The sequence below is a fragment of the Diadema antillarum genome, unplaced genomic scaffold (assembly GCF_040938485.1).
Source record: "Diadema antillarum isolate AM-2024a unplaced genomic scaffold, OU_Dant_1.0 scf00000139, whole genome shotgun sequence".
In the NCBI taxonomy this organism is placed as follows: domain Eukaryota; kingdom Metazoa; phylum Echinodermata; class Echinoidea; order Diadematoida; family Diadematidae; genus Diadema; species Diadema antillarum.
Genome location: NW_027271028.1, coordinates 799,784 through 817,201, shown reverse-complemented (window position 1 = coordinate 817,201; position 17,418 = coordinate 799,784). Strand labels below are relative to the sequence as shown.

Here is a 17,418-nt window from a genome sequence, read left to right as displayed (position 1 = left end):
ACAATTATTTTTTCAGGTATAAGATACATTAATTCATATTGTTTATAACTTTTATATAGTTATAATCAATTTGACATATAGGCCTACACGCATAATCAACACTGATAACCGAGTGTTTCTATAGTTATGGGACCTTTGGCTCTGCTTTGGCTTGCCATTTAATGCGCGTCTCTTCAGTCGGACGGGTACGTACCGGTATTTGCCTCATATACTGTAAACACTGCTCATGCTAACAAATGCATTGCATGCATGCAGTGCTATTGACGCTGCATATTTTATATGCAGCAGCAGTAGAGCGAGCGATCATAGCCTTGTCCATGTGCATGCGAGAGACACGTCTACTCACAATATCATCAAAATTGCCACCAACTTACTTTGTTCGACTGGGCGCTCCTTTGATCTGGTTTACTCCACTTTACGTAGATGTTCAGAAGAGGTGTGTATTTGCGGTTTTGTGCAACTGCTCTTCAAGGCCCTAACTGAAATATTCTGTAATTTACGTGATAACTATGATAGCAGTACAGTCAACGGCGAGCTGTGCTGTTACTGTGGTGCCACGTACACTGCGTGCAGGTTGTTAGCGTTTCTTCACCCGAGCCGGCAGGCGCAACACACGGTGAAGTTCCGTTACCTCTCGGTGGGAGGCAGTGTGCAGTAACCACGGCCACCAGCGATTAGTGTGATTGCATTAATATTATTACTATTAGCGAGGGGGACAGCTAGCTAACATCAGTTGATTCAGTGAAATCTAATTGCCATGTGATTTTTGACATCGTTCCATCTTTTTTTCACTTAGCCATTATCTTATCATCGATTGAAACTATATATCAATCTTCTTTGACATGGACAGCATGATTCTTGCATTGCCATTTCACATTAGTATATTAGTAACTTAGCGAGTAGGCCTAGATTCTAGATCTATTTTTTTACTACGAATACTGGAGACCCTAATTGATGAAGCTCATTTGTATTGCAGTTTAACATTTATCATATTAACCTCAGACTGAATGTTTAGTTAACTAGCTGCATGCTAGTCTATCAGTTGAAAGAGGTGGTTTGCCATGCTATTTGACTGATATAAATTTAGCCAGTTGGTTGCTTAGCCTAGAAAATGGTGATGTACATTTAATACACTGTGTACAACAAGACTGCCAACCTTGCTTCTATGAAGTTCTACTGAGCGTGAGTGTGGAGGAGACACTAGCACAAGGTCAAGGAAACAAAGGCAACTGTGCCGTGGTGGGGTCGGATCGGGGTGGGGTCGGGGGGGGGGGGGGGGGGGGGGCTGGATATGTATACCCCGTTCTGCAGAAGGGAGGTTTGGTTACAAGTTAGAAATGTAATGTACAGTTTCACTTTTATGTTTTAAAGGGACTGTGCAGTACTGGTTGAGATGGGGATTCTTGTTTGGAACATTCCTAAGTGAGATAATGAGAAACCTACACTTATGAAATATGAAAGAGCATGGAATTTCAAAAAGGATCCAAAGTTTATTTGATGAAAATTGGTTTTCAAATAGCTGAGATATCCCAAAAAGTGCTAATGATAAAAGGCAACATGCCACAACTTTATTAGGATCTCTTTGTTTCACATTGTTTTTGGATATCTCAGCCATTTCAAAACCGATTTTCATCAAATAAACTTTTGATACCGTACTCCTTAGAATTGCATGCTCTTTGACATCTCATAGAGTGGTTTCTGAATATCTTGCAAAACGTTAAATGCTAAATCCTCACCTCGACCTGAACTGTACACACCCTTTAAAGTAGTGGCGGACCCAGGTGGGGGGGGGGGGGGGGGGCATGCACCGGGCGCCCCCCCCACCTTATTTTTTGTTAAAACAAAAGAAATAAAAAGAATATATGAGGGGGGCACATGCTCCCCCCTTTCTTTTTGTAAAGGCGCCCCCTCTTTATGGAATTCCTGGATCTGCCCCTGCAAAAGGTGTTGCAGTCTGGTGCATGATAAATATACCAGGTACACACTTGCACAGAGTGGGTGCACCTGCCTGCTGTACCTGGATATTCAAACTTACCCCTTGGGTATATTAAACATTCAGAGTAACACAGATTTTGTTCAGAGACATTTTTTTTTTTTTTGGGGGGGGGGGCGGTTCAGCATGAGAATTTGTTTATCAGAGTATTCAGACACCTAGAATGGAGTGAATTTGATGAGTCTTACATCAACTATTGATTGCGTGAGAGTTGGCAGCCCCTTGGCCTTGTATTAGAGAGGGGGTATGTTGTAGGCTGTCTACTGAGAGTGTAAAGACAACCTTGGATATTACATTGTATACATTGAACTGTAGAATGTTGCATCCTGGTACATAAGTACCACCCTCCATCTACCCCATTCAAAAAATCACATGACTGTATGATATCCAACAAGAAACAGATTTTGTATGGTAAAGTAATCTTGAGGTAGTGTCACATCACATGTATCTCATTTTGCAGGTCTAACCATCATGGCTGAATACATTCCAAGACCTTGTGTATTCTGTGGTCCATCAGGGTCAGGGAAGAGCACTTTGATCCAAAAACTCATGGCTGAACACAAGGACATGTTTGGCTTTTCCGTCAGCCGTAAGTAATTCTCTTTACAGTAAAATCAACACTTCCAGCATTAAAAGAACAAATCTAGAACCAATCAGAAAAAAAGAGAGGTTCATGTAGATGAAGCTTCTTGGTTGTTTCCCCACTGTCTTCCTAAATCTTACAGTGAGGTGAGAGATGAAGGTTGCAAATTGGTTTAATATAAAAAACACCTCAGAAAGACTTTGATAGGTTGCATCATATTTATATCTGTGCTGGTTTTCTTATCAAATGAATGTATCTAATATTTGGCATTAATTGATTTTACTGCCTAAATGTCTTCTACTTTCCTTTCTTGACCAGTGAGCAATGTGTCAATGAAATTCCACTTACCACTATTTCAGAAACTGCTCAATACCATATTTAAGAGCTTCTGCAAGAAGTAAAAAATAAGAAGAAGAAGAAAAAAAAAAGAGATGAATAAATGAGATTCATAGTGCATATTATTGACTACCAAACAGTCATTGTTTGTACTGTACAAAGTAAGTGAGTTCATCAAGAGTACCATAGTTTAGCTTTTCTTGAAATGATAATATTAAAGGACAAGTCCACCTTCATATACATAAGGATTGAGAGAATGCAGCAATATTAGTAGAACACATCAGTCAAAGTTTGAGGAAAATTGGACAATCCGTTCAAAAGTTACGAATATTTTAAGTATCTGGGCAGTCACTGCTGGAAGAGAAGACTACTAGAGTGTATGATGTCACATGCGTACAACTATATAAGGAAAATAAAAAGAGAATTTCACAAAACTTCACTTTTTGAATAAAGTGCACAGTTCATCGACTTGCTACTGACGTATGTTAAGGGTAATATTATTCCCCCTGCCTTCTGAAAGAGAGAAGTCGAGTGTTCTTTTGTTATGCGAGAAAAATGGATATATGTTGAATTTTCTTTATTCTTTCTTTATATCGTTGTACTCATGTGACATCACAAGCTATAGTAGTCTTTTCATCCAGCCGTGACTGAGCAGAAACTTCAAAAATTCATAACTTTTTAATAGATAGTCCGATTTTGCTCAAACTCTCAATGATGTATTCTACTAATATTGCTGCATTCACTCAACCCACATGTCTATGAAGGTGAACTTGTCCTTTAATGCCAGCTATAGTGTACCATCCCTAAGAAAATACATGACAAATTTTATTTTATGTTGTCAGATACAACAAGGAAGCCAAGGCCTGGGGAGGAAGATGGAGTCCGTAAGTAAAATGCTATCATCACCACTTTAGAGAGATTGTCATTATTATAATCTCTTTAGATTGACCATTTCTGTTATTGTTCATTCCAATTGACATTTTGTTTGACAATGTGATACTGAGGTTTGTTTGTTTGTTTGTTTGTGTGTGTGTTTTTATTGAATTGAGATCCCAAAAATGTCTAATCAAAATGTGACAGAAGGAACAGGGGTGAATCTAATGTTGCTATCGAAATACAATGTATCTGTTCAGGAATGGCACAGGTCTGATTAATACCATTTGATGGCTAATTTTCCAGTTAGGTCTAACAAAGTTCTAAATAGAACTTTATATACCATGATAGTCGTCTTGTTGTTGTTGTTGTTGTTGTTGTTGTTGTTGTTGTTGTTGTTGTTGTTGTTGTTGTTGTTGTTACCCGTATGGTGGTCTCTCTCCTCTGTGCATTGATCTGAAATCTTGATCCCATATATCAAGAGCCCTTGCCTTCTTTTACCACCTCTTCTGTCTTTTTCAAATTCTACTTCAGATTTAATTGCATTTAGTATGTGAATGCCATCTGTCCATGTTGCAAGGAAATAACTAATTATTTAAAAGCAAATGGAAATTGATATTCACCTTAAATATATCTCATTTTGGTAGAAGTGCCACGATCATCTTCCAGTTGCCCCGAAGCAAAACTTTGAAATAATGTTAAAGTCATTATTTACAATTTGCAGATTTTGAAGCAAAAACCCAGCTTTAGTGCTTCAAAATAGTTTTAAAATGCAAGTTAGAGATATTAGCAACCAATGTAAAAATGTTTAGCAGTATAATGAATGTTAAGTTTTGTTAGATGAAATGTGAACATTAGTTATTACACAATTGTTTCTAGAATAAACCATCGACTGTTATGGTTTATTGAGAAATATAGGAATATATCCTCACATTTTAGGTTTGATTGCAAAGTTTTTATATGGTACCGATTGGTAGGATGTTTTGTGATACAACTGACCTGCACATTGATTCATCAAATTTTTAAAATCACTGCTCCTAGTGGTAAACAATACCTTTGAATTAAAGCTAATTGATCCTTGGGAAAAATGACAAATATTTACCAGAAGAGTACTAGAATTTTGAAAGCCTGAGAACTGTCAGTGAAATGAATCTGGTGATTTCTTTTCTTCTTCTTCTTCTTCTTTAGATTATCACTATACAACTCGTGAGGATATGGAGGCAGCTATAGCTAATGGAGAATTCCTAGAGAGTGCACAATTTTCTGGCAATTTGTATGGAACAAGGTAAGAATTGGTCGTAGAATATTTAGTATTGTTTTCATTACTTGATTTATGAATGATAATGAATCATGTACTTAAAATGTTCCCATCTCGATGTAATTTTAAGCTTGTTAATGTAGGTTTTCCTTACCCCCAATTCCTGAATAAAGTAAGACCAAAGAGGAAAAAAAAATCAAACCATCAGGAGAAACAAAAGATTGATAATGTACTTTGTAACAATCTACAGATTAAAGTACAGTATACAATGATAGTAAAGATGGAGTATTGTATAGGAATTTACATGTCTCCACACCATTTCCAATCGTTCTCTATGTTTACAGTGTGACAGACAGCACTATTCTCAGGGCATATTGTGGTCTTGATTCCAGTTTAAGTATGTCAATAAATAATACAAAGTCACTATACTGTTGTTAAGCCACGCATCAAAATCTTCAGAGTTGCTTCAGGATCAGTGTGTCTGGGGTGCATTAAAGGCATAATTTACCATTTGCAGATAAAACAAACACCCAGCATTAGTGCTTTAAAATAGTTCTAAAATGTGAGTTAGGGATAGAAAAAAAAACACTGTAAAAATTTGAATCGCTAAAATCGATGTTGAATATAATTATGTGAACAATAGTAAGAATGTTTCCAGACTAAACCATCTACAGTTACGGTTTATTGAGAAAATACAGATATATATCTCCATATATTTTAGGCTTTATCTTGAAAACTTTTATATGATAGGATGTTTGTGGTACAACAGACCTAAACATGTCATATCTTGAAAAATTTTAAATCACTGATCCCAAACTAAACAAGACCTTTAAGGCTATTTCACACATGCCTGTTGTCTGTGGATAAGGTGACTCACCAGACATAGAGTCAGTTTCTCTGGGAGCAATCATAAACTTCTCATGTATGATCTATGATTTCTTGGACAACTAGGTCAAGCTCCTCTCTCATGCCATATATTCCTTAGTCATCAATTTGTATCTACCTAGAGTGTTTTTTTATTTACAGTATATCTCATTGTAGACAGCAATGTTGACTGTTTAATATGGTCATTGTGTGTGATGATAACATGTTAAAGTGTGTTTGTGAAAATTTATCAGTGAGTAATTGATTTCATTTATTTGGGATGTGCTTTTAAGAGTATCTTGACTTTACAGTATCTGTGATGTGTGGGAAGGTGTTCTAGTTTTATTTGGCTACCTTGTTTAATGGGTAGGCCTATGACATGGCCATTGTGGATGTGTTGAAGTGTAATAGTAGAAATATATTTGAGTAATCCCTTACAACTAACCATGAAGCATACTGTCCAGAGTATATTTCTGAAGCCATAAAACATTTCTATTTATGCAGCTGAAGCAGTACCACACATACCGTACTCAAACATGCATGCATTTATAAAGTATATACAAATATACTGTGCCTTGAGAGTTTTTTGTTCAAACCAAGGACAGAGTTGACTCCACAATAGTGCTTTAGGAGGCACCATGGCCTACACGGTTTTAACCAGAAACTCAAAATTAGACAGCTGCAGAGTATTTTGTTTTATATTTTGATCAAAACTTTTAAACAAAAGAAGGGGAAATTAGTATGTGAGGTGAGAAGTTGTGTGATGGATGTGCTGTTGTGAGGGTTCCTAGACTGACTGTGTGAAGCAGCGCTTGATGGCAGAATTGCTTTGTGATGTCACAATTGTTTTGTTAGAAATCGTTACATTTCAAAGAGTGATGGTACGAAGCAGCACGATGTGAGAATTGCTTTGTATTGTGACAGTATCTTTGGGACATCATTTCACAAATGTAATGTACTATTTGGAAAACGTCGTTACAAAAAGTGACATCAATTTACAAACAGTATGCCACAGAGTGTCCAGCATGCCAGCATTCTGACTTAAACTGAAAATACCTAGATAATCATGTGGGGCTCTTTCAACCTATCATTAATTAGAGGATGATTTTTTTTATCCAAAATCATGTACCTAAACTACAGTACGTCATACAGAGCACTCAAATTTTACTACTTCTGCCACTTAGGTTTGTGTACTCATGCAAATGAGTAAAATGACTAAATTGTGACAAAACTACCTGGATCCAAGTTATGTAATGCTACTAAAAAAAATGCACAGTAGGTTGAGATTATTATGACTCGCTGTGAATTGTCTTCACCTGCCTCAACAGATGACTGGATCTTTAGATCTATCATTTATACCTTGAATGTAAAAAGGGTATTGACCTCTATTTACATATAGTGCAGAATCATTTAATTTAGATTGTTGCTGTGTATTATAAAAGAATATACCCAAACTCTAACCAACTTTATGATGGGCCAGTACTACACAAGCAAACCAGGGCTTTAGACTATTAATGTGTACAGTTTGTACCTATAGTGTGTCATGGATAGCAGCTACATTGTATGGAACAGAAAGACTATTAAATACCCTGTTTCGTCTAGTATGTGTTAGCATATTATAAATTTATAGTACTAGATGTAGAGGTTTAACTTGATGTTGCTCTGAACATTAAAGACCAATGCTGATTTGACTTCATATAGCTCAAAATTAGCATTTGATTTACATGGCTATAATGTTGCTTGCGCTTTGTAGTTATCGGTATAATTACCGGTATACATGTACATTTCATTCGAACCAAAATATCACCTTTTTAGATTCTGGTGAACAGTATTGACTATTTCTGCCATGGTAATGAGTAGGGTCATAATGCTCGTAGATATTGTTAGTGTAATCTTGTACAGTCAAAAACAAATTGATGTCTCTCTCTCTCTCTCTCCTTCTCTTTGCTTCAATATTTTTTTCGTAAGATGAATGTCAAAGGAGTATTGATGCAATAAGCAGTACTTTCTTGTGACTACTGGAGCTCTTTTAAATGCCTACACGTGTACCCTTTGAGTATTAATGATTATAGTACGGATCACTTACAAGTTGCTTTGTGAGATATAAAATGCAAATTTTCACTCCTTTTCTCCTGCAGTATTTTCTTGTGATATTTTTTTTATTTCTTTTATTTGAAATGAGATTGTTGTGGGGAATCAGTTTTCGTCCATCCTCTTTGCAGTTTAAGTAAGAAAGAAAAGCAGTCAAAGGGCAACAAAAGGCATTTTCCATCAAGAACATTGGTGTTATGGTTGCCCTGGAGTCAAGTACCAGTGGTAACTGAATGGTGCTAAGTGCAAAATAAATTGGAACAAGAACACAAGATCAACATTGCTAAATGGCAGCTGTATAAAGAGGATAGATTCCTGATGGTGTAACAGTGATATACTGTACACTGTGTATAATACGTGCTTTCACAAATTGCCCGTGGCATTCAATGTATTGTGTAGGCAAAAACTTTTGCATGCATTTTCACCAATCTTGGCTCCTCACAAAATATGTGAAAGTTTCTTTCACAGAAAAGTTTCTGATTTGCATTATTCAACCTGACTACACTTGAATCAAAGAGTCCACAAAGAACAGAGAAAATAAAACAAAACCGTGTAATGAAGTGCTCATATAAGATAATCTAATTGATACTATAGCGTCTGTGGCAGATAGCAAGAAGCGAAGAATGTATAGTGTCAAGCCATTTGTGATGACTGTAAAGTAACATTCAGTGTATTGTAGAAGAAGCAAATACTCTTATGACTTCAAGAAAAATTAGAACTAGCCAAGACGTGATAAAATTAAAAGAATAGCAGAGGTGAGAGGAAAGTCTGACATCACCTCTGACTGGATGATATCCAAGGTTGTGTGTCTGTAATCATGAAGTATTCTGTTATTGTTCACAGAACCATTGTATTCACAGCCCAGTCAACCTTGAGCTAGTAGTGCCATGCCTGCTTTCATCACTCAGTTAATTTGATTATTTCCCAAGAGCTGTCCCTTGAGGGATGGGGTTGTCATAGCAATGCCCATTCCAAAACGTCTACAGTGCCCCATTTGCTGGTTATCACCACTGAGTATGAAATTACCTTTTCCGTTTCATGCACACGTACAGTGTAATTGCTGCACAGCGCTTTCTCCAGTACATTGTATGATGTCAAGGCAAAAAATGTTAAGTCAAAACTGACAAGCGCTCTTGAAATAAATTACATTGGCAGGTCTTTTGGACAATTTATGGTTTGGCCATCTTTTCAATGCTTTCAGGCCTTTGATCATTATGCATAGTGCTCTAGAATGCATTCACTGTTCCGTACATGTAATGTTCTTTTTTTTTAGCTCACCTGAGCCAAAGGCTCAAGTGAGCTATTGCGATCGCCCTTCGTCCGGCGTCCGTCGTGCGTCGTCCGTCGTCCGTCGTCCGTCGTCCGTCGTGCGTCGTCCGTCGTGCGTCGTGCGTAAACTTTTTACATTTTCATCTTCTTCTTGAAAACCCCAAGACCGATTTTCATCAAACTTGGCAGGTAGCATCCCTAGGGGGTTAGGAACTCAATTTGTTAAAATGGGCACCATGCCCCACCCAGGGGGCCCCCAGGGGGGCCCAAACCCCCCAAAATTAAGGAATCTGTAAAAATCTTCTTCTCTAGAACCAGAAGTGATAGAGCTAAGTTAATACTATGAGTTAGTACATTGATGACTGTAGTTTCAAGTTTGTTCATGGCAAAATTAGGGGTGCCCCCCTTGGGACCCAGGGGAGGGGGGTGGGGAGGGGTTCTAATGGGGCCTAAATTGTACATTTTCATCGTCTTCTTGAGAACCCCATTACCCATTTTCACCAAACTTGGCAGGTAGCATCCCTAGGGGGTTAGGAACTCAATTTGTTAAAATGGGCACCATGCCCCACCCAGGGGGCCCCCAGGGGGCCCAAACGCCCCAAACTTAAGGAATCTGTAAAAATTTTCTTCTCCAGAACCAGAAGTGATAGAGCTAAGTTAATACTATGAGTTTGTACATTGATAACTGTAGTTTCAAGTTTGTTCATGGCAGAATCAGGGGCGCCCCCCTTGGGACCCAGGGGAGGGGGGTGAGGAGGGGTCCTAATGGGGCCTAAATTGTACATTTTTATCTTCTTCTTGAGAACCCCATGACCCATTTTCACCAAACTTGGCAGGTAGCATCCCTAGGGAGTTAGGATTTCAATTTCTTAAAATGGGCACCATTCCCCACCCAGGGGGCCCCCAGGGGGGCCCCAAACCCCCAAAATGAAGGAATCTTTAAAAATCTTCTCTAGAATCAGAAGTTATAGAGGTAAGATAATACTATGAGTGAGTACATTAATGACTGTATTTTCAAGTTTGTTCATAGGAGATCAAGGGGTGCCCCTCTTGGGGGCAGGGGGGGGGGGGGGGTTGGTTGGGAAGGTCCAAATGGGGACCTGAATTGTACATTTTCATCTTCTTCCTGAAAACCTCATGATGTATTTTCATCAAACTTGGCAGGTAGCATCCCTAGGGGGTCAGGATCTCAATTTATAAAAATGGGCACCATGCCCCACCCAGAGGGCCCCAGGGGGCCCCAATCCCCCCCCCCCCCCCCAAATTAAGGAATCTTAAAAAATTTGGGCCCTTATTGTACAGTTCCATCTTCTACTTGAGAATGCCTGGTCAAATTTTGGTAGAGCTGTGAATAATTTAGATTAGTGACTGCGTGAAAGGTGAACTTGCGATACTCAGGTGAGCGCTAGACCCGCGGGTCTCTTGTTCCATTATTTTGCTTTAGAAAACTTTTTTTTTTTACTGTGTACATGTATAGGCCTATTTCATCAGTTTTACTGGTTGCTAAGATGCAGGATAGTGGGCATATTTCATCTCTTCCTGTTTTAAAGTAATTTTCCACATAAAGCAGTTTAGAAAAACAAGAAACTTGCACGCTGCATTTCGATGACGTATTTAAATTGGCAGTGATATCAGTGTGATTTTTTTTTATATTATGTAAGAATCAGTGTCAGAGGTCTTTTTCTTTTTTGCCATAAAATCAATGATAATATCATGATTTGATTATAAAAGCTCATAGAGATATACAATGGCACATTAAAAAACCGAGTGATTTCGTCCTTGGCGTTCAAATACTGTGTGGCATGTTCTCATGAGTTTTATTAGCGTCATTGATCCTGGTAATCAAGTTGTCAAGTTTGGGGACCAGAATATATTCTACTCTTTGCACAAAATTACAGGATACTTCTCATCATTATTATGCTCTGTTGAATTGTTATCAATCTGTGTAAATTTATACGGATACACGTGCATGTAGATAATTTGTACTAAGATGAGAAACCAAGAATTTCATTCTGGCATTTTGTTAAAATGATTTTGTATTTTACCTCCTTGATAGTGACTTGGACTTGTCAGTAACATGGGTGATGAGGTTATTTCAGTTCCATCAGATGTTGTTTAACAAACTCAAAATCTGGTGTTGTATGTATTTTACAGCAAGAAGGCCGTACAGGACGTGCTGAATACAAGGCGGATTTGTATTCTCGATATTGATGTTCAAGGAGTGATCAGCATCAAGAAGACAGACCTTAAACCAATCTACATCTTTGTCAAGCCTCCTAGCCTCAAGATCTTGGTATGTTACCACTACCATTACATTTGTATTATTTTGCATAGATTCTATTAAATGAATCTTTTGCTTATCACCCAGTTAGGGCTATCTTTCATGATCAGTTCATCTGTGTAACTACAAACAGTCAAATAAACAAACAAACTCTGAAACCCAGCCTGCAAGAGAAAATGATTTAGCTGTATGAGAACAGTAATTTAGAATGTACATCTTTCTATGTAATCAAGCTGAGAATATGAAAAAGGGTATCAATTGACAGGCAGCTGTATTAAAAGAGATTGATAGTGTTATACCAATGGGGGCAAAAACAGAAATTTTCATAATTTTTATATTGAATTATATCTTGAATATCAAGTACTTTCTAGCATGATATTTTGCAAACTTATTGGAATGCATAAAATTGTTTATAGTTTCTGATTACAGTAACCACTGACAAAGGAAAATCAATTTGCACCATCTTGCTATCCAAACTAAATAGTCCAATGGTGTGTTTTATTCTAGACTGAGTTTTCATGTATAAAATGGAGAATAGAAATGTGTGAAGAGAAAACAAAAGATTGCACTTCTTTTGATATGGCTTCTGAACATAATTATGTTAGTAATACAATCTAGATCCATGTTTCTAGGAATTATGATGCATAAAAAATAAACTTTAAAACATTCTTATGTCTCTCAAACATACCGTATGTTTAAGGGAAATACCAGGGATGACATCTCATAGTGCTTTGTATCCAGTGGAAAAGGCACTCTAAAAATATCAACTGCATGTATTATTATTGTTATTATTATTATTATTATTATTATTATTATTATTATTATTATTATTATTATCATTATCGTTGTCATTATTATAATTATCATTATTATTATTATTATCATTGTTATTATTATTATTATAATTGAATTATTAAAAAAAACAACCTAAGACTCTACTTCTCCTTCTGCTCCATAGACAGCTATATGACCCACCCTTTCCGTGAGAGTCTAAACCTTTGTAGCCTTAATCACAGGATCTTGCAGGGTACGTTGGGCATTGGGTTAAAGGGAGAGATCAAATCCCAGCTGTAGTATATATACACCTTCATTTCGTACAGACTTTTATGAATGTTAGCAGCTTATGATAACTGTATTTGATCATTGTCTTCCTGTCTGTGTATGACTGGATAAAACTCAACTCTTCTAATCGTTGTGTCTGTAGGAAGAGAGATTACGTGGGAGGAAGACAGATACGGAGGAAGCCATACAAAAACGACTCGCCACGGCAACCAAAGAACTTGAATACAGTGAGTATGACAATGTATGTGGCGATTGTTTCTCAGAGCTGTGTCTGTATTCTTGAAAGTAATCTGACAGCTTTAATATATCAATCTCAAAATAGACAAGTTGCTGTGATGTCCAGATAAAAGCTCAAATAAAGTTTTGTATATTCACTTTCACTGTGTGTGGTGGAGTTGGGAATGGTATAGGTAGAGCAAAATAAAGGGGGAGAGTAGTGATTAATTTTGAATCCTTACAATGTCATATTGAAGCTGTATGATAGTCTTGAGGGGGCATAGTATGTGTGAGATGTGAAGTAGATATAGAACTACAACACTCAAATGTGCTGGTAGTCAGTGTGACAAAAGATATGATGTGCATGATATATACCCTGCATACCCTTTGTATTGATTGGAAAACTAATAACACTGTATATAACGTGTTTAATTTTTTTTTCAAGTAAGTCTCTACAAGTGTTTCTTATTGTGTAAGTGCATGCCTCATGTAATATCTAGCACTATAAGATGGTGAGTTGCAGTTTGTATTATAGGCAAGTGGATGTATCTAGTTGTGTGTGTACTTGCTATTTATTAGTGTGTACACTGTGTCATTTTGTGGCCATTGTGTGTTGCTGTGTGTGTGTGTGTGTGTGTGTGTGTGTGTGTGTGTATAGTGACTTGTTAGTATATGTGACAAATGACTCCCTGCATGAACAAAAAACAAATAGATATTTTTTTTCAGTACAATACATACATGATACTTTCCTAGATTGTGTTAAGTATCAACTATGAGTTGTTTGATTCTTTTGTAAAAAGTACAAAAAACAAGTATTCAACATTGATTGTTAATGTAACAGACTTTAAATACATACTGTATTGCATATCAATTTATCAACAGTATCCATGATTCATTTTATAAACAATCAGAGAGATAAGTAATGAAATAGAAACTAAACTACAATCTGAGTTTCTTTAAAAATTTATTCTTCAGTTTTATCGACAGTAAATCTATAAAATATAATCGCTTTGCAAATTGTGACGACACTTTGTTATTGTAATGATTTTTTTCTTTGTTTTACAGTTAGCAAGGAAGAACCTCTAGAGGGCAGCACATATGTTGTCATAAATGACAACTTACAATCGACGTACAGACAGCTCACAGAAATCCTAAATGATGAAATTGTCAGACTAAAGGCAGGCTAAGCAATCAAACAGTTCTGTTCTTTCAGTGTGCTTTGGTTCAGTAACACAGTTGAAAATAACCAATTAACAATATACAAAATGTAGATAACCTAGAATGTTGAGATTTTAGTGACATATAGACAGAGTATTATTTGATAGTTTTTTGATGATTACAGTGATAAACACTAATATGTAACAGACAGATGTGGATGAATAATGGAAACCATCAATTGAGGCATTGAGGTTTGGAAACAACAAATATGCCATGAACCTCCTGAAATTTTAGTTATGAACACATTTAGATTTTTCACTGATGTAACACGAATCATTGTCAGTCAGTTTCATTCATATAAATGTAGCTTTGTGTCCATTTACAGTGGACTCAGATTATTCTGAAGTCCTTCTGGACTGGCAGGTTTTTTTTCCGTTATATCGAAATTTGTTATACCGAACAAATAAACAATAATAAACATAGAGTGGATAATTTTTCGTCCTCATTTTTTACTTTGTTGTAACCAGAATTTTATTATAACCGTGTTCATTATTTAGAACGGGAGTGCACTGTATGTGGACCATATACTTTAACCAGTTACTTTGTAGATATTTACAAAAACTATCTGCCGCTGTATAATTTCAGACAATGTTTGTATGTTCTGCAAACAGACTATGACTGAGCACTTAAGAGTCATAACCCCTTGTTTATGTGCCTTTAATTCTGGTTTTTGATTTGGGTTTAACTTTTGTCGTGTTTACTTTGCAGTAAGATATTCTTGCTGTACATTCCAACCTGTTCCAACAACACTCATTAGCTGCCTTTTTTTACAGACTAAATATTCCATCTGTTAACATTCCCTATTGATAATGCTTCTGAAGTTACCTTTTAGTTATTATCTGTAGTCCTGTGTATCAAGTTTTCTGTTTTATTTCACTAATATTTTAATTAAATTTTCATTTTGAAGATATGATTTTAGTGTTGTTGTCACATGGAAATCATAACTTGTTGTAAATCTAGAATGTTAAATAGTGACAAGTATGTGCAGTCAAAGTTGTCTGTAGCAGCCACCTCGAGAAGATGAAAAAAGTAGCTGTTAAAAACAGATGTATCTGCTGTATACTGGGTCTTTAATGTGGCTTTCCTCTTGGGGAAAATTTTTTGATGGCTGTACGTAATATGGCAGGTGGCCTCTATAGACAGGTGGCTGCTGAGGCAAGCTTGACTGTAATTGTTCTCCCTTCCAGTTTTACAATGATCTAGTTTGTGGAAGGTTTTACTCTGAAATGAAACCATACTAAACCTCTCTGGATGTGTACACTTGAGGGCCTGAACATCATAAAGTCCATAATCTAGACTTGATGCACTAATGCTTTTAATGAGTGAAGGTATTTCTATTATAGCTCAATACCCTGTCACAAAATTCCCCTCCATGAAGTGACACAAATCATTAACTATCTATATTTTCTGATTTGGCAATTTATGAGCACTCTTATGCAAATCAGTCATTTCAAGTGCATGCTGAATTGATATATGCCAAGTGCAAATTCCAAGCATTCTTCTGTAACATGGTAACCTTAGACGAGATCGCTGTCACCATACCATCTTCAAATGTGGCCTAGGAGAGCATCAATGAGAATAATGGTCCCAAGACATCATTAATCTTATAAAGTGACATAGACACTTGATTTATGTACCCTGCCATGTGTAGAGGCTTTTATAGAAAATAGAAGGAGATATTTTAGTCTGACACAGCTTCTGCTTCATGAATATCCATGTAGGTTTATCCTGTGTCAAAAATATTGTGATATCGCCATAGCAGAGACAGCACTTGGGCTTAAGTGAGTTCTACAAATTTAAAGAAAAGGGCTCCATGCTACATTCACATTACACCATATTCTGGTTTCAGGAAATGCTCATACAGAATAAAGGGGGAATTTTTAACCAGTTAAGAAGTTTGTCTGATAAAGCAAGAGTTCAATCTTCTAAGTACAGCAGTGAAAATTTGATCAAAATTGGATAGAAATTAAGGAAGTTATGATATTGTGGAGTTTTGCTCATTGTCATAAAAATCTTTTTAAACAGTCAATTCGAATATGTAAATGAATGAGTTGATGATGTCACCACCATACAATTTACCATGTAGTTTTACACAAAATCTTGCTTTAATTTTCTAGCTTTATTGTTCAAACTTGCTTATGTTTTAGTCTCATACCCTAATACAGTTGTATATGCTGTACATCTACCCAAGTATTCTGGTTATTCAACCAGGAATGACATTATTTTTTTACACTTTCATAGCAGAAAATTTTTATTTTTGTCACTTTATTGCATATTAAAGATCAATGGAAAATTTTGAGATAATGACATCATCAGTTCACTCATTTGCATATCAACTGCTTTTTCATATTTTCATATCTTTGCTAATTTTTGTCAAATTTTGATCAAATTTTTACATCTTACTATTTCTTTTTGGAGATTAAGTTTGAATGGGTTTTAAATTCCACTGTAGGTCATAGATGAATTTCATTTAAAGTTGAATTTGTTTCTTCTTTACTTTTTCCCCGACAGTCAACAAGGAGACCGATAGCCAGGGAACTTTCATCATCGTGAATGATGATGTGGATGTCGCATATGAACAAATCAAAGGTATCCTCAGCACTGATATCATCAAATTGCGTGACCTGAAATTCAAGACCAAGTGATGGCCCAGTTCTAGCAGGGCTCCCTCTGAATGTAGAGTGCAAAGAATGTGATCGTGGAGTTAGACTGGGGCTAGCTATTGCACCTTGATTCGGCATTGATTTCTGTCTTGTGAACGTGGTTTACATGCACATTTTATATTTATTATACTGTACTTCAATGGATGTTTCTGTAGTGTGGCAAAGGCATTGTAATAATCACAATGTAGACTGTATAATGTTACAATCTTGCCCCCAACTAGGCATCAAATGCAACTGAACAAACTTGTAACTTATCAAAGTCATTACTGTGTGTGAATTTTGTCCTAGAACTCCCTGTATTGATCATAGTGGCTTATATCTTTGTTGTGTTGTTTTCCTTCCTTACAAAGTGTAATAGAAAGTTGTAATGGTTTTTGTGTCAAAAGGGGTACTAACTGCTTTTTGACAGTCAGAATAATTACAGAATGTCTCATCTGAAAGGCTTGAAATTTTTAACCCTGAGATTAGCGCATTCAGAATATTCGTTACAATCTAAGCCATTTATGTTGTTGATGTAGTGAATATGTAAAGGTTACAGTTTTCCATGGCAGCCATTCTCATAACATTACTTCCAGAACAGCACAGGTTGCACCTGCATTGTCTCCCATTTCATTGCTTTCCTAACCCTCATCAGGCTCGGCTTTTTGGCTATGCTAAAACCGGAGGGGGGTGAATTCCGCCCATCCCCCCCCCCCCCCCAACATTGGTGGC

General features: G+C 36.6%; 1 protein-coding gene across 1 annotated transcript; it reads left to right on the top strand.

Annotated features, from left to right (window-relative positions):
- Positions 1–309: 309 nt before the first annotated feature.
- On the top strand, positions 310–17,014 carry LOC139721162 (guanylate kinase-like). The gene is made up of 7 exons (XM_071632491.1): positions 310–436; positions 2,454–2,582; positions 3,755–3,796; positions 4,974–5,070; positions 11,422–11,560; positions 12,753–12,837; positions 16,556–17,014. Exons 1-7 carry the CDS (start codon positions 424–426, stop codon positions 16,687–16,689), a joined length of 639 nt encoding a protein of 212 aa, XP_071488592.1. The 5' UTR covers positions 310–423; the 3' UTR covers positions 16,690–17,014.
- Positions 17,015–17,418: the final 404 nt, after the last annotated feature.

Bases quoted from the DNA above. Each gene is read 5' to 3' on its own strand.
- LOC139721162 (XM_071632491.1), top strand. The intron at 5,071-11,421 runs GTAAGAATTGGT...TGTATTTTACAG, and splicing joins GGCAATTTGTATGGAACAAG to CAAGAAGGCCGTACAGGACG. The intron at 11,561-12,752 runs GTATGTTACCAC...TTGTGTCTGTAG, and splicing joins CTCCTAGCCTCAAGATCTTG to GAAGAGAGATTACGTGGGAG.